The sequence below is a fragment of the Lissotriton helveticus genome, chromosome 4_1, assembly GCF_964261635.1.
Source record: "Lissotriton helveticus chromosome 4_1, aLisHel1.1, whole genome shotgun sequence".
NCBI classification, from domain to species: Eukaryota; Metazoa; Chordata; class Amphibia; order Caudata; family Salamandridae; genus Lissotriton; species Lissotriton helveticus.
The window spans coordinates 687,419,386-687,445,399 of record NC_136063.1 but is presented as its reverse complement, the minus strand read 5'-3'; the positions used below and the strand labels follow the sequence as shown (position 1 = coordinate 687,445,399).

The 26,014-nt window shown below is 46.3% G+C and overlaps 1 protein-coding gene across 1 annotated transcript in view; it reads left to right on the top strand.

Moving 5' to 3' along the window:
• Positions 1-21,917, top strand: part of SNTG1 (syntrophin gamma 1) — a 1,650,669-nt gene extending 1,628,752 nt beyond the window's left edge. Inside the window, exon 17 of the mRNA XM_078686185.1 lies at positions 21,750-21,917. Coding sequence (XP_078542311.1) covers positions 21,750-21,917 — 168 coding nt within the window. The remainder of the gene's footprint in view (positions 1-21,749) is intronic.
• The last annotated feature ends 4,097 nt before the right edge of the window (positions 21,918-26,014 follow it).

The window sequence follows — 26,014 nt, the reverse complement described above, 5'->3', positions numbered from 1 at the left end:
CTGTCAGTCTCCCTCCCTCCCTCCGTCTCCCTCCCTCCCTCTGTCTGTCTGCCTCCCTCTGTCTTTCTGTCACACTCCCTCTGTCTGTCTCCCTCCCTCTGTCTGTCTCCCTCCCTCCCTCTGTCTGTCTGTCTCTGTCTGTCTGTCTGTCTCCCTCTGTCTGTCTCCCTCTGTCTCCCTCCCTCTGTCCCTCTGTCTCCCTCCCTCTGTCTATCTCCCTCTGTCTGTCTCCCTCTATCCCTCTGCCTCCCTCTGTCTCCCTCCCTTCATCTGTCTCCCTCCCTTCATCTGTCTTTCTGTCTCCCTCCCTCTGTCTGTCTCCCTCTCTCCCCCTGTCTGTCTCCCTCTGTCTCCCTCTCTGTCTCCCTCCCTCCCTCTGTCTCCCTCCCTCTGTCTCCCTCCCTCTTTCTGTCTCCCTCCCTCTGTCTGTCTCTCTCTCTCCCTCTGTCTGTCTCCCTCTGTCTCCCTCTCTGTCTCCCTCCCTCCCTCTGTCTCCCTCCCTCCCTCTGTCTCCCTCCCTCTGTCTGTCTCCCTCCCTCTGTCTGTCTCTCTCTCTCCCTCTCTCCCTCTGTCTCCCTCTCCCTCTGTCTGTCTCCCTCTGTCTGTCTCCCTCTGTCTGTCTCTCTCAGTCTGTCTCCATCCCTTCCTATGTCTGTCTCCCTCTCTCCCTCTGTCTCCCTCTGTCTCTCTGTCTCTGTCTCTGTCTGTCTCTATCGCTGTCTGTCTCTATCGCTGTCTGTCTCTATCGCTGTCTGTCTCCGTCTGTCCCTGTCTCTGACCCTATCTAGCTCCGCCTGTCCCTGTCTCTGTCTCTATCTCTATCTGTCTCACAACACCCGGCTCTCACTCCCTCCTTTGCCCTCCACCTCCCTCACCCGGCTCTCACTCCCTCCTTTGCCCTCCACCTCCCTCACCCGGGCTCTCACTCCCTGCTCTGCCCTCCACCTCCCTCACCCGGGCTCTCACTCCCTGCTCTACCCTCCACCTCCCTCACCCGGGCTCTCACTCCCTGCTCTACCCTCCACCTCCCTCACCTGGGCTCTCACTCCTCCCTGCTCTGCCCTCCACCTCCCTCACCCGGGCTCTCACTCCCTGCTCTGCCCTCCACCTCCCTCACCCAGGCTCTCACTCCTCCCTGCTCTGCCCTCCACCTCCCTCACCCGGGCTCTCACTCCCTGCTCTGCCCTCCACCTCCCTCACCCGGGCTCTCACTCCCTGCTCTGCCCTCCACCTCCCTCACCCGGGCTCTCACTCCTCTCTGCTCTGCCCTCCACCTCCCTCACCCGGGCTCTCACTCCTCCCTGCTCTGCCCTCCACCTCCCTCACCCGGGCTCTCACTCCCTGCTCTGCCCTCCACCTCCCTCACCCGGGCTCTCACTCCCTGCTCTGCCCTCCACCTCCCTCACCCAGGCTCTCACTCCCTGCTGCCTTCCACCTCCCTCACCCAGGCTCTCACTCCCTGCTGCCCTCCACCTCCCTCACCCGGGCTCTCACTCCCTGCTCTGCCCTCCACCTCCCTCACCCGGGCTCTCACTCCTCCCTGCTCTGCCCTCCACCTCCCTCACCCGGGCTCTCACTCCTCCCTGCTCTGCCCTCCACCTCCCTCACCCGGGCTCTCACTCCTCCCTGCTCTGCCCTCCACCTCCCTCACCCAGGCTCTCACTCCTCCCTGCTCTGCCCTCCACCTCCCTCACCCGGGCTCTCACTCCCTGCTCTGCCCTCCACCTCCCTCACCCGGGCTCTCACTCCCTGCTCTGCCCTCCACCTCCCTCACCCGGGCTCTCACTCCTCCCTGCTCTGCCCTCCACCTCCCTCACCCGGGCTCTCACTCCCTGCTCTGCCCTCCACCTCCCTCACCCGGGCTCTCACTCCTCCCTGCTCTGCCCTCCACCTCCCTCACCCAGGCTCTCACTCCCTGCTGCCCTCCACCTTCCTCACCCAGGCTCTCACTCCCTGCTGCCCTCCACCTCCCTCACCCGGGCTCTCACTCCCTGCGCTGCCCTCCACCTCCCTCACCCGGGCTCTCACTCCTCCCTGCTCTGCCCTCCACCTCCCTCACCCGGGCTCTCACTCCTCCCTGCTCTGCCCTCCACCTCCCTCACCCGGGCTCTCACTCCCTGCTCTGCCCTCCACCTCCCTCACCCAGGCTCTCACTCCTCCCTTCTCTGCCCTCCACCTCCCTCACCCGGGCTCTCACTCCCTGCTCTGCCCTCCACCTCCCTCACCCGGGCTCTCACTCCTCTCTGCTCTGCCCTCCACCTCCCTCACCCGGGCTCTCACTCCTCCCTGCTCTGCCCTCCACCTCCCTCACCCGGGCTCTCACTCCCTGCTCTGCCCTCCACCTCCCTCACCCGGGCTCTCACTCCTCCCTGCTCTGCCCTCCACCTCCCTCACCCGGGCTCTCACTCCTCCCTGCTCTGCCCTCCACCTCCCTCACCCGGGCTCTCACTCCCTGCTCTGCCCTCCACCTCCCTCACCCGGGCTCTCACTCCTCCCTGCTCTGCCCTCCACCTCCCTCACCCAGGCTCTCACTCCCTGCTGCCCTCCACCTCCCTCACCCAGGCTCTCACTCCCTGCTGCCCTCCACCTCCCTCACCCGGGCTCTCACTCCCTGCGCTGCCCTCCACCTCCCTCACCCGGGCTCTCACTCCTCCCTGCTCTGCCCTCCACCTCCCTCACCCGGGCTCTCACTCCCTGCTCTGCCCTCCACCTCCCCACCCAGGCTCTCACTCCTCCCTGCTCTGCCCTCCACCTCCCTCACCCGGGCTCTCACTCCCTGCTCTGCCCTCCACCTCCCTCACCCGGGCTCTCACTCCCTGCTCTGCCCTCCACCTCCCTCACCCGGGCTCTCACTCCTCCCTGCTCTGCCCTCCACCTCCCTCACCCGGGCTCTCACTCCCTGCTCTGCCCTCCACCTCCCTCACCCGGGCTCTCACTCCTCCCTGCTCTGCCCTCCACCTCCCTCCACCTCCCTCACCCAGGCTCTCACTCCCTGCTGCCCTCCACCTCCCTCACCCAGGCTCTCACTCCCTGCTGCCCTCCACCTCCCTCACCCGGGCTCTCACTCCCTGCGCTGCCCTCCACCTCCCTCACCCGGGCTCTCACTCCTCCCTGCTCTGCCCTCCACCTCCCTCACCCGGGCTCTCACTCCCTGCGCTGCCCTCCCACCTCACCCAGCTCTCAGTTCCTGCTGTCCTCTCACCTCCCCCCTCCCACCCCCCACCCCCTCTCCCCTGTGCGTCAGCCTGGCTGACACAGCCTCCCGGGCACCCCAGTACTTAACACGTCTTTAAAAAACCATTTGTTTGTTAATGAGGCTTTGTTCACCTCTTAGCGCCCCTGCAGCTCCACTCTTGACTGTGGCTGGAATCGCCCGGGCCCCCACAGAGCAGTGTCTCTGACTCGCACTGCTGCTCAGCGAGGTGTTTGCTGAAGTAAAAAAAAAACACACACAGCACACACAGGTGCGATGTGTCTCAAGCTCCGCGGGCCGCCAGGGAAGGCTTGCCGGGCCGCTACTGGCCCGCGGGCCTTACTTTGAGTACCCCTGCTCTAGAAGGTCCAAATTTACTAAGCCTATGCATTGTCCTTGCGTCGGGCAAGGCAAATCATGGACAATGCAAAGGCTTCAGTAAGATTTATAAAGCCTTGCAAGGAGTGGTTTGTGTCACCTATTGTAGCTTAGTAAAGAAATGCAGCACAGCAGCGCAGCTAACCCTGCTATACGTTGCATTTTGAGATGGGAGGCATTCCATGAGTGGAGCATGGGCGTTCCTGTGCACAGATTTGGAGGCATTTCACTACGGGACATACACCGACACACTCTGGATGCCAGTGTTTGCCCCACGGTGATTGCTTTTTTTCTTTTTTCAGCATCTGCTGCACTCTAAATTGTGGTCACAAGCATTTTGCCCTATACAACTGCAGCGCTGTTCAATTAAGCGGTGGAGTGCAGGTGGCAACATTTCTGCTGGCATAATAAATGTGGACCAAAGTCTGCCTAAGCCTTGCATTCATCCATGGATATGACGCATTTCTGGATATGCAAATGTTTATTGCAACAAATCAGTACGCCTACTAGAAGATGGCGTGAAAAGAAGAAAAATCTTTTTTCTTCTCATTATTTCCTCTTTCTATTTGTGATGAATTGTGCATTATACATAGAAAGAAGAAAACGCCTCTTCAAACAGGTTTTTTTTTAGGAAGTTATCCCTTCCTTCACAAAATCAATCCAGGCCACAATGCAGGGACCCTTGAAGCATGGCACAAGGGTGCCTGCATTGGCAACAGGCAGCACACAGTGTGCCAGCAGTAGGATGCAGCAGACGTGTACATTATTTTAGTAGATATGGCACATTTCTGATCTTCCTGTTTCACACAACACTGTGCAGCAACTTTGCTTTCTGCCCTGCAGTGCGTGAAACATTACTAAATGTGCCCCTATATGTCAGCAAATACCAGAGCACTCCGAAAGAAATACAAATGTAGCACAATGCAATCACCATAAAAATTGTTTGATAATGCCAATTAATTGTGGGATAATTACACATCCTGTACAGTTTTCATTTGTTAGCCAAATGACAATATAATGCTTAATCTGTAACAGAATTGCAAAATGTTACCCTCATACTATCCTAGTGATCACAAATGTTGGAGGGTGGATTATTAGTAGAGGTAATTCTGTACCTATCACTAGCAGTAAGGCCACCAACACAATTTAAGGTCTGTACAAGGTCTCAATAAAATATTCCCTTGCTGAACCCTTGGTAGCTCGCAACAAACAGGCAGGCTAAACTTAGGAGACAGGTATGTAAAGCATTTAAAAACATTCAACACAAAGTGGAGTCGCTCCCAGGGTGATGACCTAGGTGAAGCTTAAATTGTAAGTGTTGCCATCTCACAAAATGTGACGGACTGGTCTCACACACCATCTGGTGTCATGCTTCATCATTGACCAATACTCGCCCTCCAGAAATTCGATTTGGTGGAGGGCGGGCATACACCGGACAACAGGGATGCACTTCTAAACTAAGTGGGGGCCTGTGACAACTGAGTGACATTTAAAAACCATTCTAGTTGCCAAATTAATTTAATGTGGCAGGCAGATATATGGTATTAAAAACAAGTGAACAGTGCAATGGGGAAATTACTGTCCCCTCACAGTTGTCGTTGCAATCGACATGTTTCTGCCGTTTGACCAAATCGGGTCCGTGGCATTCATCAGGACCTAAAATTAATGATGGGCTCCATTCTTACCAGCCTTTTGCTGATAAGATGCCACTAGGTAGGGTGACCTATGTAACCCTCCACAGAGGAAAGGACTCATTTCGAAGTCTGGAAAACAAATGAAAAATGAAGATACAATGAAAAACCTTTATGGTCACTTTGCCAATATTCCATTCAACCACATTTACAATTCATTAATAGTGGGTGGCTATATGTGTAACATGTGAAACTTTATTTGGCCAACCTAGGCCATAAAAGCAGATTAAACACATAATTAAACAAGCATTTGCAATGCAATAGTTATCGCATTTGCCAGAGTTTAAGCTTTTGGAATTGCAAATGACAATGCCTTTTATTTATCTGTCCTGATATCAACACATAAATAAAAGGCATTATCATTTACAATGCTAACAGCTAAAACTCTTGTAAATGTAAGACCTATTTCATTCCATAGAAGCAGCCACCATTGTCCCAGGCTGCTTGGAAAGTGAACGGGCACATGGGAAGCTGAATGTTGCAAGAAAGCATGGCATGCCTGCAGTAGGAGAAATGCATTAAAGAAAGTAGTGCTTACAGACTAAATAAGACATACCGTGTAACAACAGAAGTAAAAGGGCCAGTCCTCATGGGAGCTTACAAATGAAGACAAGGCCATACTAAGGAGGGACTAACAAGCCTATTAAGTGGAGAAGTGTGGCTCACTGGTTAGAGGAGGCAGACCCTGAAGCAGAGGTCAGACCCGGGACCAGGGTTCAATTCCCGACGCGGCAGGGTCTTGAGCCCAAATATCCACGGACTCGATAATTCTCGTTTTGGTGCCTACTCGAATCACGGGTTCACAGTCTGCAGCTCTGGGCATTAGCCTGCTTAATCTCCACTATGGCCCTCCCGCGGCGGGATGCCTGGCTTTCACCTTGGGGATGCCCAGTACGGGTATCTCACAGGGACAAAGCCAGGACGGGTTCCCAAGGCAAGCGCCGAGATGCCTACGGGTAATCGAGCGCTAAATAAGAACGCATAATAATAATAATAATAATAATACTAACAGATCAGAAGTCAGCATTTGCAAAGGACAATGACACAAGCCACTGGACAATATGGGTGGCGAGTTAGGGGAGCTTCAAGTCCATACTCCAATACAGCATGCCTCACAGAGCCCAGGCTTGACCTAAAAACTATGGCAGCCCCGAGAGGGGACATCCCCTCCGGTAAATCCACACTGTGGTTCTGACTTAATGCGGAAATCAACTTGGTATGTGGTAAAGTGGTTACTGTTTCTGTCAAAGTTTCTGTCAATATTGCAAAACTATCTGCATTCGTTCTTATGGGAAGCATAGTGGAAAATTCTAAAATCTTTGTGATATTCGCATATTTATGAGTATTAAACTCCAATAGTTGTGCTTGGATGCACAGTGAGGTAAGATATAAGGTTTGTGTTTTTTTTCTTCATTTTTATGAGTACTCATTCCAAGTTCTGGAGTTTACATAGTGTTTTAGGTTCTATTACTCAGAACAGTCTACATTGAGGTGTTTTGTACTGTAATGCTTTCATTATATATGCTTTCTTTAAAGCTGTACAATATTTGTCTAGAAACGTCAGTGATGAGATGTGTTTGCAATCTTAAAATTAGTCAGAGTAGGCAAAGCTCATTTATGGGGTGCGGTTTATTGTTAAAGTTGTCATCTGGCTGGGAAGCTATGTGGAACTTTCTTTCGATGGTCGCCATTAGCATCTTTTTTTTATGATATTGGGCCCTTTGATTGTGTGGCTTAGTACTGTGTTAATTTGTGTTTTTTAAACTTGAAAAATCATATTACTCCTTGGTCATGTCAGTGCCATAAACCTATGAATCAGTCAGACATTCTACATAAAAAGAAGTCTGAATGATAACGCTATCTGACAAATCCACATGCTCTCAGGTGTTCTTCCCTACTAAGGGCCTGATTACGATGCAGTTAGGAAATCTTCCTGATTGAATCGGTTTAGAAATGTTTTCCGACTGACTCGGATCGGTAGAGTCCAACTGATAGAGTATGATGCATCCGGATGCTTCCAGATATGATTTGGTTGGACTCCCATTGACTTCTATGGGAGCCTTTGTTCCTAACCGCATCGTAATCGGGCCCTCAGTCAGAAAAACACGTTCCCAATCAGATTCGGAAGGAGCAAATGCTGTTGGGAGCCCTTCTTAACTGCATTGTAATGGGGCCCTAGGTGGGAATGCTTTCCTAACCGCATCTTAATCGGGCACTAAGTATTTACTTTGTCTCCATGTGCCAAAGTTTCCTCATCTGTCAAAGTTTCCTCATCTGTCAAACTTCAAAGACTGAGAGGGTGGCTCAGTGAGTGGAGACATACTGTTCCACGTAAATATGAGCATCTCTTATTGGCAGCGCTTAAAAACATGTAGTGTAAAACGCTATTTTCAGAAACAAGCTGCCGAGAAGTATTAACACCTGCATTATGGGCTATATACGTGGCCGCTGAAATTATGCAGTAGTCGATGACCCAATTATGCAGCAGGGGAGGACCAAATTATGCTGCAAGAAAGAGCAAATAATGCATTTTAATGCAGAACATTTTATGATAGTGTTACTTGATAATTGTCTTTTTTCACGTTATTGTCTGGCAAAGGTTTCACCTCATTAATACTAGTTTAGCCTTCAAAAACAGTAATAAGCAACTAAAAGATTAGCAGTCAACCTTTGCATTCAGCTTTACTCTACACTGCGTGGCAACACATGTTGCTGTGATTTTGGTAACTTTAGATCTGTTTGAGCTACAAATATTTTTTGTTAAAATACACAGTTTATGCAGCAGACGACAGTTGATGTGGCAAATGCGGCACGTCCATAATTATGCAGAAAAGTCTGCAACTGCAGAATCAGAACTGCAGTGGGCCTGACTATATAACACAGATAGATGTTCCCTTAAAATTAAGATGAAGCTAGTATTATGAAATAAAGCCAAACCCTTCCAAAACTAACCAGTTAAGTTAGGCCACATCACACGTCACAAGGACAAAAACTCCCTCCCCTCGCTCCTAAAAATGGACTGTTCCTGGTATATGCCAAGAAAAAATAGGTCTTTTCACAATATTGAGGTAACTTAAAAATACAAACTGTATCCATTGCGATGCCATTCATAAGTAGAGATTTATTATTATCAGTGATGTGCAACTCGCATTGGTATGTATCACAACATATGCCTGTGGGTATGTTTAGTGGATGTGCCACATAATTACCCTTGGTCCTGCATCATGATTTAGTCAAACCTACCGCTGAGCATGGTAAGACTCTGGCCTACAACATGCCCCAAAACACAGGGTGTGAATCACACAACTATGGCGGTGGCGCCAGAACACCTCGAGGTGCGGTGGCTCATCAAGCACTCACTGAAATGCTACATGGAACTTTGTGAACTGTAGAGAATGCGTTGTGCAGGACTTTACCACACATACTAAACTCTCAAAGCACTGCACAGGGCTGCAGGAGCTCGAGCGCACCAGTGATTTATTGACCTTGAAGGCCAATAAGGCCCCTCCAAATGACTTGGGACCCCTGAATGAGTGCTTGTAATGAGCGCTGTAGATGGGGGTTGGTTGCAGCTATGATGACCTTAGTAGGGGTACTTACACGTCCACATTGGAGCTTTAAGTAGACACTGAGTGACAAGGGTGGAGCGCTCTGAACCACATTACTGGAACAGTGAAGGCACCTTGGGCCACACACACCGTGCACCAGCTGCCCCCATCTCTGCAATGAATCATTTTGGGGTGCTGCTAACGTCAGCAAACCTATGAAGGCTCCAGACAGATACCTAGGTTCTGGGTCCACATCTACTTGGAAACTCGAGCCAAAACAAGCTGATCTTTGAGGTGGCTTCGGCACACCCCTCCAGTTCATGGGCCTCATTTATGAGGCCTTGGGTCAGTTTTGCGCTGCTGATGCGTCACTTTTTGTGACGCATCGGCGGTGTAAAACATGCGCCTTGTTGCGCCATATTTAAAAAGTGAGGCATCTAGGTAGATTCGTCACTTTTTAAACCCCTGCGCCACATTATACCTGCGTCAGGTATAATGTAAGCAGAGGGGGCGTTCCCCCGCAAAAAGCCTCGTCATAGTGACGCAGTGAAATCTATGAGATTTCACTGCGTCACTTTTAGGACGCTGTTGCGTCAAAATCTTGCGCCTGCCTCACAGCAGGCGTAAGACTGACGCAATCCCTTTCACATGGGGCTTTCCCCATGTGAAAGGACGCATTGCTGGAGTTGCGTCACTTTTGTGACACACTCCAGCAATGCGTCACTTTTGCGCTTACAGGTACGTCAGAAATACTGACGTATCTGTAACTCCTTGCGACATGATGCGTCATACATTAAATATGACGCATCATTGGTGTCGCAAGGAGTGCGCAGTGAAAAGTGACGCATCACTGTTTTCACGCAGCGATGCGTCACTTTTCATAAATAAGGCCCCAAGTGTCCGACGCTATACGCAGGGCCACACTAGAAATAAAAAAATCCTAACATTGTGTCACTCAGCTGGCATTCTATGCCCTTGTCTACATTATAAATACCAAACGCCTCAGCAGACGAAACAGTTTACAACAGCAACCATTGTAAAATAATCCTTAAGCAAATAGTAAGCAAAATGAAATAAAAAAATGAACAAACAGCATGGATTCAATGTAATAGTTACTGTACAAAGTCTAGAGTTTCTGCCAGCCACACAACTCATACTGGTGTTATGGGCTGCTGATCAGCTGCTGCATGGAAGGAAGGGAGGTGGGCAGTTCGGCACCCCACAGATTTAGAGGTTATCCGGAAGAGGTTTTGGCCCGGCTGCTGATGAAGACGTGGGAGAAGCTCCAAATAGGCAGCCTGTTTTTGGTGACTGTAGGGGAAGAGAATGCAGCTTTGAAGCTGTAAATAAAATTGCAGGGCGGCACTTGTAAAATGGGCACTGCACTGAGTTAAAGTTGAGCATTATTAAAAAATGGCAGTGGGCAAGCTTTGGGATACTGAAAAAAAAGGCAGCACCCGGTATGTGTGTGACTGCAAAGCGTGACACCTGGTATGTGTGTAGCACCCAGTATGTGCATGACTGCAAGAGAAGCAGGCATGCTGAAACAAAGAACGGTGCTCGGTATCTGTGTGACTGCAAAGCGCGGCGCCTGGTATATGCATGGCTGCGAGTGAAGCAGGTGCTATGCTAAAAAATAAATAGTCCCCTGTGAAATGCATGTAAGGAGCAAGGAAATAATGGTGACACGAGTGAACCAATGGAAAGTGGCAGGCGTGATTACAGCAGGTCTTACAGACAGCGCATGCGCGATGATGCTCGACTTAAAAAAAGGGATACCAAAACTGATCAATACAATATATTAAAAAACACGGATTAATAATTCATCTAACTGTATCAGACACTCGAAAGATGTATACCTCGGTGTTAGAAATGGGGGTCTCTAGTTTGCAGAGGTAGGTACCTTTGTCCAAATAGGGACCCTTGCTTCTAGTCAGGGTAAGCGGGATACACTCCTAAAATAACTCCTGCTCACCCCCTTGGTAGCTTGGCACGAGCAGACAGGCTTATCTCAGAAGCAGACTGATTGTGATCCAGGGCTGCAAGTCTAGATCGCCGGAAGATCCATGCCCCCCCAAACTTTGGAAAGAGTTGTCAACTTCCACGAGTGATGTGCTGTCCAAAATCTGGAACACTTCCCTTTTCTATGGCACCTTCCATGATCTTTGGAAGCACGCCACTTTACTACCCCTTAAAAATAAACCCAATATAGATTCAGGGGAACTGAACAACTATAGACTAATTTCTCTATTGCCATCCCCAGGGAAAATGCTGGAAAAGGTAGTGCAGCTGCAATTGGCCAATTTAATCGAATTCCACAATATCCTGCACGACACACAATCCAGTTTCCGAGCTGGGTTTAGCACAGAGACAGTGCTATTAGATGTAGCTGAGTCAATGCGAAGGGCATTGGACTCAGGGGCATCAGCGATGCTGGTGCTCCTGGACCTCTCTGCAGCTACGATACTGTGGACAACTCTATACTGACGCAATGTCTTCTGGACAGCGAGATTAATGGTACAGCCCTGGCCTGACTGAAGTCTTTCCTCCATTGCGCACTCAAGTGGTGGCCCTTCAACGACAGCAGTCTTCCCGCAAACATTTATGGTGCGGGGTGCCACAGGGGTCAGCCCTAAGTCCACTATTGTTCAACATATATCTGGCTCCCCTATTTACTCTGATTGACGTCTGGGGAGTGAAGGTGATTTCATACGCCGACGACACCCAGTTGGTCTTCCTGTTCAAGGATCAAACCGAAGACTCTTTTAAGTGCTTCAAAGGGTGATTAAAAGATATTGCAGGCTGGATGAACAACAACAAACTTAAATTGAATGCCGATAAGACTGAAGTGATGTTCTTCGGCACAACCCAGCCTCTGGCTGCAGACTTGAGGTGGCCTGAGGAAATGGGTTCGCCACCTGCACCAGCGGGATATGCTAAAAATCTGGGTGTAAAATGGCAGGCTGATTTATCTTTCTCTGCCCAAATTCAGCAGGTCACAGCTGCCTGCTTCAGCAGCTTGAGAAACCTGCAAAAATGTATACATCTGCTGCCTGGGAGCTGTCATAGGACCGTAATCCATCCCACAGTAACTTCCCGCCTGGACTACGCAAACGGCCTCTGGTAAGACCCACATAGTTTTCTCTGGAATTAGCTGTCCGTTTTACCTGAGTTTCCATCTGGCCCCAGTAATACACTTAGGGGCTCATTAGGATGGCGGACGGACTTGCGTCCGTCCGCCACCCTAGAGGAGGAGGAACCGTCCGCAGGGGCAGTGGCGGTCCCTCCAGTGCAGTTAGGATGTGACCGCCAGCCTGGCGGTCACATCCTCAATATTTAACATTGCACAGCACCCGCCGCAAGGTTAAATATGCATGTTTTGCATTTGCATGCACAAAGCGGTGGGCACCGCGCGGTGCCTGCCACTCCGTGCACGCAAATGCAGGGGGGTACCATAGGTACCCCCCATGTGCACCCCCCACCCCCCGTCACCCTGGGGGCCCGCAACGGGCCCCCAAAGAAATCTCCGTATGCCTTTCCACGGCAGAGAAGCCGCCGCGGAAAGGCATCAGTTTTCCGCCATCCTAATATGGCTGGCGGTGTCTGATAGACACCGCCAGCCATGTTAGAGCTTTTCCGCCGCGGTCGGAAGGCGACCGCGGCGGAAAAGCTGCAGACCGATTTTGAGACCCACCGCCATCCTAATTTGGCGGTGGGTCTTTTGTGCCTCCCCGGCGGTTTTCCCGCATCCTCCGGGCCGGTGGTGGCTTCCGCCGGCCCGGAGGATGCGGGAAAACCGCGATCCTAATGAGCCCCTAGATGTGGTTAGAACGTGCACCACGTGTTAAGAGTAACGTGGCTCACTTATATTTGCAGATTGCACACTCTGAACCCAGATCTGTTGTATTAGATACACAGCGTAGAAGACTCGCCCACGATGTATCTGTTTTCAACGCAACTGGCACAAGTTAGTCATTTTATACTTCTGGGGTGATATCTTATGGTCTCTATTTTTGACTCTCAGAGAAGTAGCTGTACTAGCACCTTTTCTTTGATTTTATCTCTTCACAGAACAATTATCGATCACAATTTTAAATATCAGCTACGTATTGTGTTCAACCTTCTATAATACTGGTAAGCACCTCAGTTTTTGTCGTAATTCCCGCCCTTTGTGTCTGAAGCGCAGTGCCACATATGTATGTCCTGTTGCTTGCTATGCAATTCTACATACTGTGTCATATTATACTTTCCCTCAGGTATCCTGATTACTTTATCTCCCCTACAAAAAGCCCGGCCGGGTTGGAATTATCACCGGCTAAGTGGTGAGAGTCTCAGTCACCTTGAGTGTGTTTTTTCTGCTATACTGCTTTTCGCCTATTCCATATATGTAAATTGACCAACTCCTTTGTTTTCTGCTCTGCACATCACTCTATCTCCACCTTAGAATCGTCTGAATATCATCGACGTTGTTTTCATAGTACATTTGTTTACTAATCACACTTCACAACACCGATCTTGTGAAGAACACTATGACACTATTCCTTTTTGAATCATCGTCCCCTTTGGAATGAACACTGTAATTCACGTCTCTGAGTAGATCACTCCTTTTCTCATGCGTATTTGCATGTTTCACTTCTGGTTGTTTGAGTTTCCATGTGTCCGCTAATCACTCTAATAAGTGATGCTCAGGGCTCATGTTGTAAAGCCCTTGTTTTAATACATTCAATCATGTACATTTATTGTATCTATTCCCAGCCCTGATTTTGTCCCAGAGCATTACTCCATTGTGCGACGAAACATGTGTCGGCTGGCTTGTTCCACGTGCCCTTACTGTTGAAAAGGAAGAAAAAGAATCTACTTGATTGAACTTTGAATTCGAATTACCTCAAGACTTTGTCCTTCCATCTGAATGAGACTTTTTGCGTCTTTCAATTGGCTATTCACATGAACTTGATTTTCTCTTATGTGTGCCTAGGCATTTGTTGTTGTTTGCTTGGTGTGGATTTTTCCGTACTCAATTAAGGGGTTATAGGGCTTATCCCCTTGCCTAGCTAGCACCATATTGCATCTACGTGTTTTTGACATTATACTCAATAGCGTTTAACTGCTGAGCGCCGAATTAATCCCTGAACCAAAAACCTCTCAGGCATATGGTCCGTTTTGCAGTTGAGCATCTTTTTGATGGGCACTGATTCCACCTTAAATGGGGTTCTATATGAGGTCTTGCTGGCCCCAAATCTACAGGCTCTACAGGAACTACATTTGACAAACCCTTTTCTAGAATTTAGCCAGGTTTTAGTTATTCTTGTTTTGGGGCTGCTGCTCACCAGGGCATAACTCATTAATCGGGCTTTCCTAAACGTGATATTAGGGTTCTTAGGCAGTTTATCCCCAATGTTAGGATCATTACATACCAGAAGCCAGTTTATGTTCATTATCCTATGCAATATCTGATGTTGTTTATTGAACGTGAGGACTAATCTGGTAGGTTGATCAGACTGCTGGGTGGTTTGAATGTTGGAGCTAGCTTTACTGATCAATGCATCAGGTCTACGAATCTAACTCCTTTCTTTTTGTGCCAACTCACAGTCACTGTCTAAACTACATATGTGTCTAATTCTCAACATTTACCCGAAGGGAATGCTGCGAATGAGGTGTTTAGGGTGGTGCCAGGTAGCATGAAGCACTGTGTTACCAGCAGTGAGCTTTCTATGCAGCCTAGTTTTCAACTTGTCATTAGCCACATAGATTTATACTTTAAGGAAGCATATAGACTGCTTACTAATGTGGGCTGTGAACTGTAAATAAAGATTGTTGTTGTTGATCCGTTCAATAAAATGGATAGCACTCTCCTCCGTGCCTCTCCAGATTAAGAACAGATCACCATTTCATCTGTACCAGATTACAACATGATTATGCAAAATGTCACCATATTCAGCCTTCAGGATTTATTCCGCCCATAACCCCATGTGGAGGCAAGCATAAATAGGTGAGAAACAAGCCCCCACAGCTATGCCTCTAGTTTGCTGAAAAATCAGATTTTGAAAAAAGAAATAGTTATTTTCCTAGCATGTCATTATCATGTTAATCAACATATTGTTATGTAAATACAGGTACACAGGTCTGGTGCCCAGATAATGTTCTACCGCCTTTATTCCATCTTGATGATGGATACTAGTGTAGAGTGGCATACGGTCAAGAGAAATCAGTGCACACTCTGAATCCCATTTAGCATCCCTGATGTTCCTTAAAAAGTCACTAGTGTCCTATTTAAAGGATGGTAGTAGTCACACATGTTCTTAAAGAAAGAAATCTATATAGCGTGACGTGTTTTCCAAAAGGCTACTGTGGGCCAATATAATGGACCTGCCAGGTGGTCTAGATGAATCCTTGTGGATCTTAGGAATAAAATAGATCACAGGAATTACAGGGTCATAATTTTTTAAGAACCTGAACTCATCATTGCTCAACAGGCCCGCACTTTTCCAGGCAAGGAGTTTTGCGTAGAAATCATGCCAAGAGCTTTTTACTGCTAGAATATTACTCCTCCTGTAACAGTCCCAGTATTCAGTTGTTTGAGGGCTTCCTCCATGTTGGAACTGGCCCTTCTTGCAGGGTCATCCTCAAACTTTTCGCTTCTTCCTCCCTTATTTTTCCTGACCCGTGGCCGTTGGCAATAGGACTCTGCGCACTTTACCACTGCTGATCAGTGCTACCGTGCATATGCTCTCTGTGTAAATTGTTATTCTGATTGGATATACATGTTTGGCATATTTGTATCACCACGAAGTCCCTAGTAAAGTGCACTGAGTGTGCCAGGGCTGGTGATGACAAATGCTACTAGTGGGCCTGCAGCACTGATTGTGCCACCCACAGGAGTAGCTCTAAAATGGTGTCTCAGGCCTGCCACTGCAGTGCCTATGGGCAGTTTAGAACTGACATGTCCTCCTGGTCAGTGTCCCCACTGACCAGGCCTAACCCTTCCCTTTTTGTGCACATCAGTCACCCCTATGGAAGGCCCAAGGTACCCCCCTGGGCAGGGAGCAGTGTATGTAAAAGGTAGAGCATGCACTAGTGCAGGTGACATGCTCTGGTAGTGAATGGCAGCCATTTTCGTTTTTCACTACTGTAAGGCTATCTTGCTCCATAGGTTAACATGGGGGATGCTGGCTACAGTGGTTAACAGCATTTCATCCCATAGGAACAAGATAGGACATAAGTATCTAGTATCCCTGAACTCAGAATTTAATAACACATCTTTTAGGAAAGGTTGTTTTTAAATCCTGTGTTTGAGAACAGCACTTTTAGAAAGTTGCTGTTCTCTTGTCTGACCCTTCTGTGTGCCTGGGCCTGTTTGTGTATTGGCTGTCTGGTTTGTGAGTGACAGGGGCTGGGAAATTCCCCTGGAGGCTGAATGAGTCAGCACTAGGCTGAATGACTGCATTTGCAACTGGAGTGGTGGGAGGAGTTAGCACCTGGGCTGAATAGGGCTGTGCCTGCCTTCCACAATGCTGGCTCCACCCCCCTGCTGGGCGGCTGAGGACCCTGCCCCTCACTCTGAAAGGAAAGATGCAGCCAGCAAAACAAAGTACTCAGGATCCACCCAGAACTGGTTTAGACCGGGCTCAGGGCCCACATGCACCAAGAGAACAAAGACTTTAGGGGTATAAGTACAGGACCCCTGACAACAGAAAATTAGATCATCCTGCAAATCAAGAAGGAACCTCTGCCAAGGAGAAAGCTGACTCTGAAGAAGGAAGATTGTCCTGCTGTTGCTCTGCTGGACTGACCTGCTGTTGCTCTGCTGGACTGACCTGCTGTTGCTTTGCTGCCAAGGAGAGGGGAAGGACTTTTGCTGTGTGCTGTGTCCCCTGTCTTGAAGGAATCTCCAAGGGCCTGAGAAGAGCTGGCTCCCTGTTTTGAAGTCCCAGGAACAAAAGGACTTCACCCCCAGCTTCCCTGAACTCTGCTGAGAGAGTTCTGTCCCTCCTAGAGTGCTTGATCCAGTTGTGGGGCCTCTGGAGGTTGGACCTGTGCTGGGAAGCTTGAAACTAAGCTTGAGTGACTTTTGAAACTGAAAAGTGTCGCATCGCTCGCTTGCGGAGCGCATCCCCGACAGTGCGAGAAGTTTCCCGCCACTACGGAGGTCGAGATCGTCGCAGCGCCTGACGCCGCTGCCAGAGACGTCGCATCCTTCGTTTGCGGGACGCACCAGACCGGTGCGGGAGAATCGAACATCGCTGCGAGTATCGTCGCAGAGCCTGTCGTCGCTGGGTGAGAACGCCGCACCGCTTGCTTGCGGACCGCATCACGTCGCTGCGAGTGTCGTCGCAGAATCATCGCATCGAGGAGCTGCGAGAGAAAGGATCACCGCTGGACCACGCATCGTCGCCCCGGAGATCGTCACAGCACCTACGAGATCGTCGCATCGTGCCTTTGCGAGAACAGACTTCCTACGGAACCTACGCACCGGAATCCATACAAGTGGCCTTCCTCCCCATACAGACCGGATTCGTCGCAACACGCCCGCTGCTGCAGCGGGGCTGTCGCATCGCCTCCCCCGGGTCTCAGGAGCAACGCATCGCTTGTTTTCCACCGCACCAGCTTCTGCTTTTGGAACTTTGTTGCAACTAAAGGTACTGTGAGTAAACGTGACGCAACTGTGAACTTTTCACGCAACTGTGGTTTATTTTGCCGCAACTTGAAGAATTTTAACGCAACCTTAAGAACTCTTTTGAAACCATATTCTTGAACTGTGTATGTTGGATTTTTGTCGTTTTGTTCTTGTGTAGTTTAGATTAAAAATACCTTTATTTTTCTAAACTGTTGTGGAGTCAGTTTGTGGTGTTTTCACTGTATTACTGTGAGTGTTGGTACAAATACTTTACGCATTGCCTCTGGTTAGCCTAGACTGCTCGCGCCAAGCTACCTAGAGGGTGAGCGGAGGTTATCTCAGAGGGTTATCTCCTTGCCCTGACTAGAAGCAAGGGTCCCTATTTGGACAGTGGTACCTACCTCTGCCAACTAGAGACCCCCAGATCTAACACTCCATATATAGGTTGTGAGGCCATAACACCACATTGCCTCCTTTGTCAGATTGTGGAATGATGATGTGTTCATTTGTTTGTAGTTTCTTCATTAACTGGAAGTACAGGTTGTTTTGTTGGGTGTATTTTATATATATCTATATATATATATATATATATATATATATATAGATATATATAGATATATATAGATATATAGATATATATATTCACGCAGCCTATAGAACAAGAAAGCTAACAAATGCTCATGTTACATTAAAAAACTTTAATTTCAAAGCCAATACCACTCAACATTTCTGCAGGACAAAAAATGAGACTTTAATGTGTAAAACGTTGCTTTGATTTGAAAGGAACCAGCAATGGTATGTGAAGCATTGTTAGACAATAGGCTCATTGAAAACAAAATAGGTCAAAACTGACACCGTGCCTTTAAGACCCTAGAGGACCTCTTGCATCCCATCATGCCCCACTGGTGACAGATAGGTCAGGCCTATTTACAGAGATATAAAAGTTAGAGTATGTACAACATAAAACAGCTGCTGTATGAAAGATTTGTCCGGGGATGAGGGAGGGTTGCTTATGACTTACAGGTATGCAATTTATCCTTTTCTTCCAGGGGATGCTCGCCACTAGTCATAAGCACTGAATAGAATATCTAGCCCATCCCATATCCCTGTGGATGAATATATCCATTCACTAGAAACTGAAGGTAAATTATGTAAATAGATTTCTTAAAGAAGCCTTCCCTACTAGAGCATCTGCCTGAGCCAAGAAAATAATGCTTGGCAAATGTATGTACAGATCTCCATGTTGCATCTTTGCAAATCTCTGAGCTGGGTAAATTTCTGAGTAGAGCAGTAGTAGCCACCGTACCCCTCATAGAGTGAGCAATGGGTCTTGACGGTAGACACTTATTGGCTAACTGATAGGAATGCACTATACAAGATTCTATCCACCTAGAGATGGTTTGTTTGGAAGAAGCCATACCAGTTCTCATTGGACCATAGTTGATAAACAGATGGTCTGATTGTTGGATTTCTTTTGTTTTGTCTAAGTAGAACTTAAGGACTCTCTTAAGATTAAAAGAATGTAGAACCCTCTCCGCTAGAGTGGAACGGTTAGGGAAAAAAGTTGGAAGAGAAATAGTCTGATTGATATAGAAATCAGAGTTCACTTTTGGAAGGAATCTTGGATGTGTTCTCATGAAAAATGAGATAAGGTTCTTTAGTACATAGAGCCTGGATTTCACGGACTCTACATGCTGAAGTATTCGCAACTAGAAAAGCAGTCTTCCAAGTAAGGTGATGTAAGGAAGCTTTGTACATAGGCCCGAATGGGGGACCCATCAGCTTTCTGAGCACCACATTAATCTGCCATGAAGGAGAAGGTGACCTTAGAGGAGGGTAGACCTTCTTCAAACCCTCTAGGAAGTCTCTGACGGCAGGCATTTGAAAAAAGAAACCTGCATGGGAGGCTTTCTGTGGGCTGTAATGTTTGTTAGATGCATCTTTATGGATGAAAACTGCAGACCAGACCTAGCTAGATGCAACAGATACCGCAAGATTACACTTTCTTGCACTAGGATTCGATGATGACCAGTCTGGGCACAACACAAATATAATCACTTCCATTTGAAAGCATATGATTTCATGGTGGAAAGCCTTTTGGCCTCTCTCAAAATGCCCATACAGTCTTTCGAAATACCTAAGTGTCCATACTGGAGGAATTCAGGAGCCATGCTGCCAAGCTGAGCTAGGGAAGGTTGGGATGGAAGAACTGCTATCGAGCTTGTAAAGGAAATCCTGTTTGCATGGCAACCTCCTGTGTGGTTTTTCAGATAGATGTAGCAGGTCTGGAAACAAACATGACAAGGCCATTCTGGTACCATGAGGGTTATTCTGGTTTTGGACCTGTAAAGCTTGTTGATCACAGCTGGAATCAACTGGACTGGAGGAACACATAGAAAAATCTCCCTGACCAGTTTATCAAAAGGGCATTCCATTCAACCCTAGTAGGAAGACGGGGATGCAAAGTTGCAGCATTTTGTGTTACTTTCATTTGCAAAAGGTTGATGTGTGGTTTCCTCATTCCCAAAAGATGTCTTGTGCAACGTCTTCATTTAGTATCCAGTCATGAGTTCCGGTGAAGTTGTGGCTGAGAGAGTCTGCTTGGACGTTTTGTGTTCCTGACTATTGATGAGTATCCCCTAGAAGAGAATCATCAGGACTCAATAATAGACACACACAGATATTTGATGAATTTAGTTATTTTATTAGAGAGCCAAAATGCATTGCCAGAAGTAATTTCTGCGGCAGGTCAGTTAAGAATATCACAGTTTTTATAATAGTGGCATGCATTTAAGCAGGCTTTCCTGAATAAGAAACAGCTACAGAGTTACAGAGTCCTAATACCAAGGCAGAAGAATAGTTCGTTTTTTAACAGCTCAGGTCCTAGGAGGATGGAAAAGGAGTTCAGTTTTAAAGTCCATTAAGGGCGAGTACAATAGCATAGATAAAAGGACCACCAGATACATTAGAATTCCTTACGTATCTGTAAACCCTTGCACCATGTAGTGCCATATTGTAAATGCGGCCAATCCATGGTGTCATAAGGATGGCGCTTTGAAAATTTATGCATCTCTGATTTTGCCCAGCAATGTGTTACTTTTCATAAATGAGGCCCTGAGAGTCCTCATAGGCCTAGTATCAAGTAAAAAGATACAACGTAGTCTGTTGATCGCAATAGCTGAAATTCTATTCCCATAGGAACATTCCATGGGGCATGTTGAAAAAACATTCATGAATGTCAGGGTGTAGACATGTATGTGACAAATAGGCAATATTTCACTTGAGAAAAATGATCCATTGTATTAAATTAGGGGAAAGGTCAGCTCTAGAGAAAAGCATTTGAAAAGACATTTTGAGTTAGCATCCCACATTTAAACAAAATGAGCTCTGACACTATTTCAATATAATTAAATTAAATCAATTCAAATGAAGAATATATAGAACTTTCACAAATTACTATTACATTGAAATGTTTATCATTAGAAATACCCTACTACCACAAAATTTCACAATGTTCATACAAATGCATTTTTTTCTAATTTCATACTAGAAATTTTGCTTTTAATATTTCATAATTTGAAGAGTCTCATATTGTTAAATATCAAACTTGTACTTTGTTACTACACATTTTTGCACCAACTTTTCTAACTGGTTTACACTCAGCAAAAAGCATAGAAAACACTAGGCCACTTCACTTTACATCATAATTTCATCAGTACAGGTCAATAAGCAACATTTGCATAGGAAAATTATTACGGCAACTTTGTTTATATGTATTAGTATTTCTCTGTTTGTGAATTATCTTCATCCTACATTTAAAGCACGCGTTTAAATTGCTTCTTCTACACTTGTCTCAGTTTCATGTATCACTGTGTCTAAAATGTGCAATGCGTACTTTCAACTTTTCGTGTCTGCTGTGTATTAACGTGTCATGTATCATGATTTCTAAAATAGTGCTGCATCACTTCCTTGGCATTTGTTTGACATGTCTTCCATTCACAGAGCTAGATCTTTAGTTTCAAATGTGTTTATTGAACCATTTCAAGTAAATTGGGCTAGATCTTTTAAGGCAGAACTTGATCAATAAAACCAAAGTTTTCAATTCTGTACAACTCCAGTGTCCAGGTGGTAAATGCATCTGGATGGTACATCACTGTACAAACTTGTGTAATTGCACTTAATCAGGTTCTGACAAATGTTGTACCCTAAGAATTGCTCTGCACATTCTTTGGTGCAGTCTGATAAATGTGTAAAAACAAGAATTACACAATTAAATGATATAGCGCCACAGTACGATAACGTTTTTCTCTCTTTTTGTTTCGTAGGAACTGGAATTTTCCAACCTGTTTGCTGTGCTGCACTGTATTCACTCCTTCTTTGCGGCTAAAGTTGCTTGCTTGGACCCTCTTTATATTGGTGGTCAGGCGACTCCACCTGTTGCTGTAGCAACTGCGTCCACTACCACTGCTGGGAAAATAAAGTATGCCACCTGACACCTCTCCCAGTGCAGGTCTATTTACAAACTGGGCCTGAGGCTTGTGTATATGTGTACATACTCATTTGACTAGAACCTTTGGGTATCATCAACATAGAAACCAATGGAAAAGACATGCCCAGTACGTGTGCTGGCATAAAGACTACTGAAAAATATCATAAAACCATATTTTTTCCTGAAAGTCTTCAATTTGAATCTTCAGCGCCGGGTGGGCATGTTTTAGAAAGAACTTTTTGTACTTTTGATTTGCTGCAGCCAACACTGGAGGCAAAGTCATGAGGATACACATTGAACTAAGTGCTTTAGTGCTGAATTCAAGAACATGATCAACAATTTCCCTTCTGGTTTCTTTCTGAATTGTTTATGCAACACGGCGGGCTTTGAAATTGTGCCCTCTCAGTGTATCCAGCGCTCTGTAAGAAAGCAGCAAGTACATCAGATGTAATTTCAGTGGGGAAGATGCAAGCATGGAGACTCATTTGTGTAAGTGTCCCCACAATGAAAGCACTTTAAAACACTGTTCTGAACTATGAGTCTGCGTTCCTGTTCACCTTCTTGTATACCATTATTGCCAATTATTCTTTCCACCAGTGATGTTCCATTTCAGTTCAATTTACAAAAAGGAAATTTTGTCCATGGTAGTAATGCACAAGAAAGGATGAGTGTGGATTACTTGGGGAGCAAGATGATAGTTCATTTTTAAGGAGTCTGACCCATGAAAGTAGTTCTACTTTTCAGATTGCGTGTAAATGGAGAGGTGAATGGGGAAATTCTGAGTTAATTATGCTTTCTGAGTCTGTAATACTGTCCCTCAAGTACCTGTGAGACTTTGCTATCATATAAAAAGTGAATTTTAAACTGGATTTTTAAAGCAGCATTGTTAGTCCACTGTATGATAAAAAATAATCTAGGCTCACAACCAAAGCATGTTTTGTTTTTCTAGAACTCAATTTCCTGCTCAGTGTTCCTAAAAGATGCCATAGTTAGGGGCTCTTTGGATAACATGTGCCAATGCTGGTGGAAGACTATGAATGCTTGATATTTTCTCTCAGTCACAATACATTATTGGTGCCTAATCTGCAGAAAGATTTAATGTCAAATAATTTTGTTACATATTTTATCTATGTAAACTTGAATCCCTTATAGCGGTCAAAATGTCCAAACACAAATGGGATTAGAAAAACAAATTATATGAGACCTAGCTCCAAATCAATCCAGTGAGTAAAAAAGTTCTTTCGCAGATCAAAACAAACATGGAAATGTCTTGTAGCCTACATTTTCTGACAGAGATAATAATTAAGAGTGGGCACTTACATAATCCACACATGACATGACATAAGCCAGTGTCCTTCCAGTAGAGATGGTGGAATGACGAATGTAGGACCAGATTAAAGGCACTTCATCAGCGACCAGGCTAAGTGATATTTGCCATGTCTGTTGAGTGCAAGAATGGCACTTGCATAATTAAAATAAAAAAATCATATTTTCACTGGCCAGTCATTGCAAAGTCCAGTGGGAAAATGCTCAGTAACAGGTGAATACATGACGTCTGGCCCGTGGACACTCAAGTGTTTGTCCCCTTAGCTTTGGAAAGTGGAGCAATGCACTGTAATTCCACTTGATTGACATTATGAAGACAGACAGATGGTTTTCTCCCCCATTTGCCTCATTTGTGCTAAATGTACATAATGGAGAGTGGAAAGCCTTGAAACTTTGTATAACATGCAATCAATATCTAGGCCTATAACTTGCATCATATGCTATTAATATCTTGGCCCATAACTCACATAGCATGCAAATAAAAACTACGCACATAACGTACATAACATTCAAATTTCACCTACGTGGCTGCTGCTGCCTCTCCTCCATCCTCTTCTGTTGACGCACGGACGCGCAAAGGCTCCACGACTCCCCTAAGTCAATCACAATGCTGCTGTTATCAGCATGAGAGCAGCAACATGATTCGTCTGAGTGGCCTGATACGGCGATCTGGCAGGGAGTGGGAGTCTGTCCATGTTCGCCACCCGGCTGTGTAATACAGCCGGGAGGAGAAAGGCTAAATGTGCATGTTTGTTGGGCTGGCCCAAGATGGCTGGTCAAACTGTCATGCGCACTTAAGTGCACCAAGCACTTCTACCCCTGCTAGTTGTGACAACAGCCCAGCCCCACCAGGAAGGTAAACACAACTACCTCAGTATGGAAAAATGAAACGATAATAACATTTTGTTATCATTTTATTTTTCCTTTTTGCACTGCTCAAAGAGCAGTGGGGCGTTGCTTCTCTGCCTTAGCAGAGGAGCCGCCACTGTTTATCTGATACATGTCGTGCTCGGTATTAAAGTAGCTTACTCCTCGGCCTGGAAATAATTTGCCGTATTTTGTTGCCATGTGCTTTGTATTCACTAAACATCGTCACCGTTGCAGCTTTCAGGGCGACAGGGACATTGGCCTAGGGCCCGAGGCATTATTGACAGTAGGCAGCCTATTAAAAGAACCCTCAGTGCACAAAAGGTGCCTTCATCTTCAGTTCTTCCTTCCCACGTTTTCCAAAAGGAAACGTAAAGGCATGCAGGCCTGAAGATGAAAGAGTGCGCATCAAAAGGAAGCGCAAAAACTGGGCCGTTTCGAAGAATCATTTGCACACCATGGGAGTCTGACACCAGAATGTTTTGCTTTAAAAAATATATGCACTGGTGAGAGTTAACAATGGATACTTATAGAACTCTCAAACTGAAGGCCTCTTATTTCCCAAAAATAATCGGAATTTACAGAACTGTGGTATTTCGATATTGGCTCTATAACATGTTAAAATGACAACAACGACACTTTGTATTTCTTTCTGGGTATGTATTGTATTAGATACGAAAAATCGACATTGCAGACAATACGTTGAAATATTAGTCGTAGGGTCAAAATAGTAGTGTATATCCATCTCGCAATTTGACATTTTATGGTCACATTCATTTATAATTATTACAAATAGGAAGGACTGTGCCCTCTTTGCGCTTTTATTAAATGGTGCTCCTGCGGTACTATTTCCAAAGCCAAAATGCTTTTGTGACTTGGTCCAAGTACGAGGAACACTGCTGTTAATGTTGGCTTTTTCTGTTATAACTTTATTTCGGTTAATGCTGAGTAGCTTTTTTGGTAAAGATCTCACGCTGCCCAGACACTAATTTAATGTGCGTTGAGTGGTTTGGGTGGAAAAGGTGGTCGAGTTTCTTCAGGCCATGGGCACAGAATCTTACCGTAGCCCTAGAAAGATTGTTTCTGTTTCATGGACCATTCCTGTGTTATTAATTCCACTTACAGATAAAGGTGATGGACCTTCGAGGATCTCTGGAATCTCTGCCATCTTTTTTCACAGTGAAGGCAGAGAGGAAATGAATTTCTGAAGGAGGACTCTTACATAGGGCTGACTGTATGCTGGGCAGAGCAGTATCCCTGATTCAGAAACCCCTCAGCTCGATCACAAGAGTCCTGGTGTTCCTGCACCTGAATTTTCCATTTGTGAGAACACAAGGCTGATTGTATTGGCTATAAAATTTGGGGGCATATTATCAAGACAGGAGATAAAATGATCGCTGTTTGGCGATAATGGGCTTGATAATATGCTCTACGGAATTCCAATTGAAGCTCATGTTAAATGTCAATGACATCTAACATGGGCGTCAATTGGAATTCCATAGAGCATATTATCAAGCCCATTATCGCCATTTTAGCGGCCGTTTTCTGCCGCTAAAACGGCGATAATTTCATCCCTTGTTTTGATGATATGACCCATGGTCTGTAAAATCATGTGTGGATCTGCCTGCATGCGCAGACAGTCTTGGCCTCTGGTACCTGCCTGAACCCACAGTTTAGGCGAGCATTGAATGCTAACCCATGCCAGCCCATTGCCCTTGTGACCTCCCAATCATGCCTCCTGCTCCCTACCATGCAAAAGCCTTCCATTTAACACCTGCTAAGTGCATGATAAAAGGGAGCAGATTTCTGCCATGAATGTAGACTCTACCTGTGGATTCTACATTTGTGGGTCTAATACATGAAATAGCTATATTGAGGTGTGGAGATATTGAATAGAACTGCTGTTTT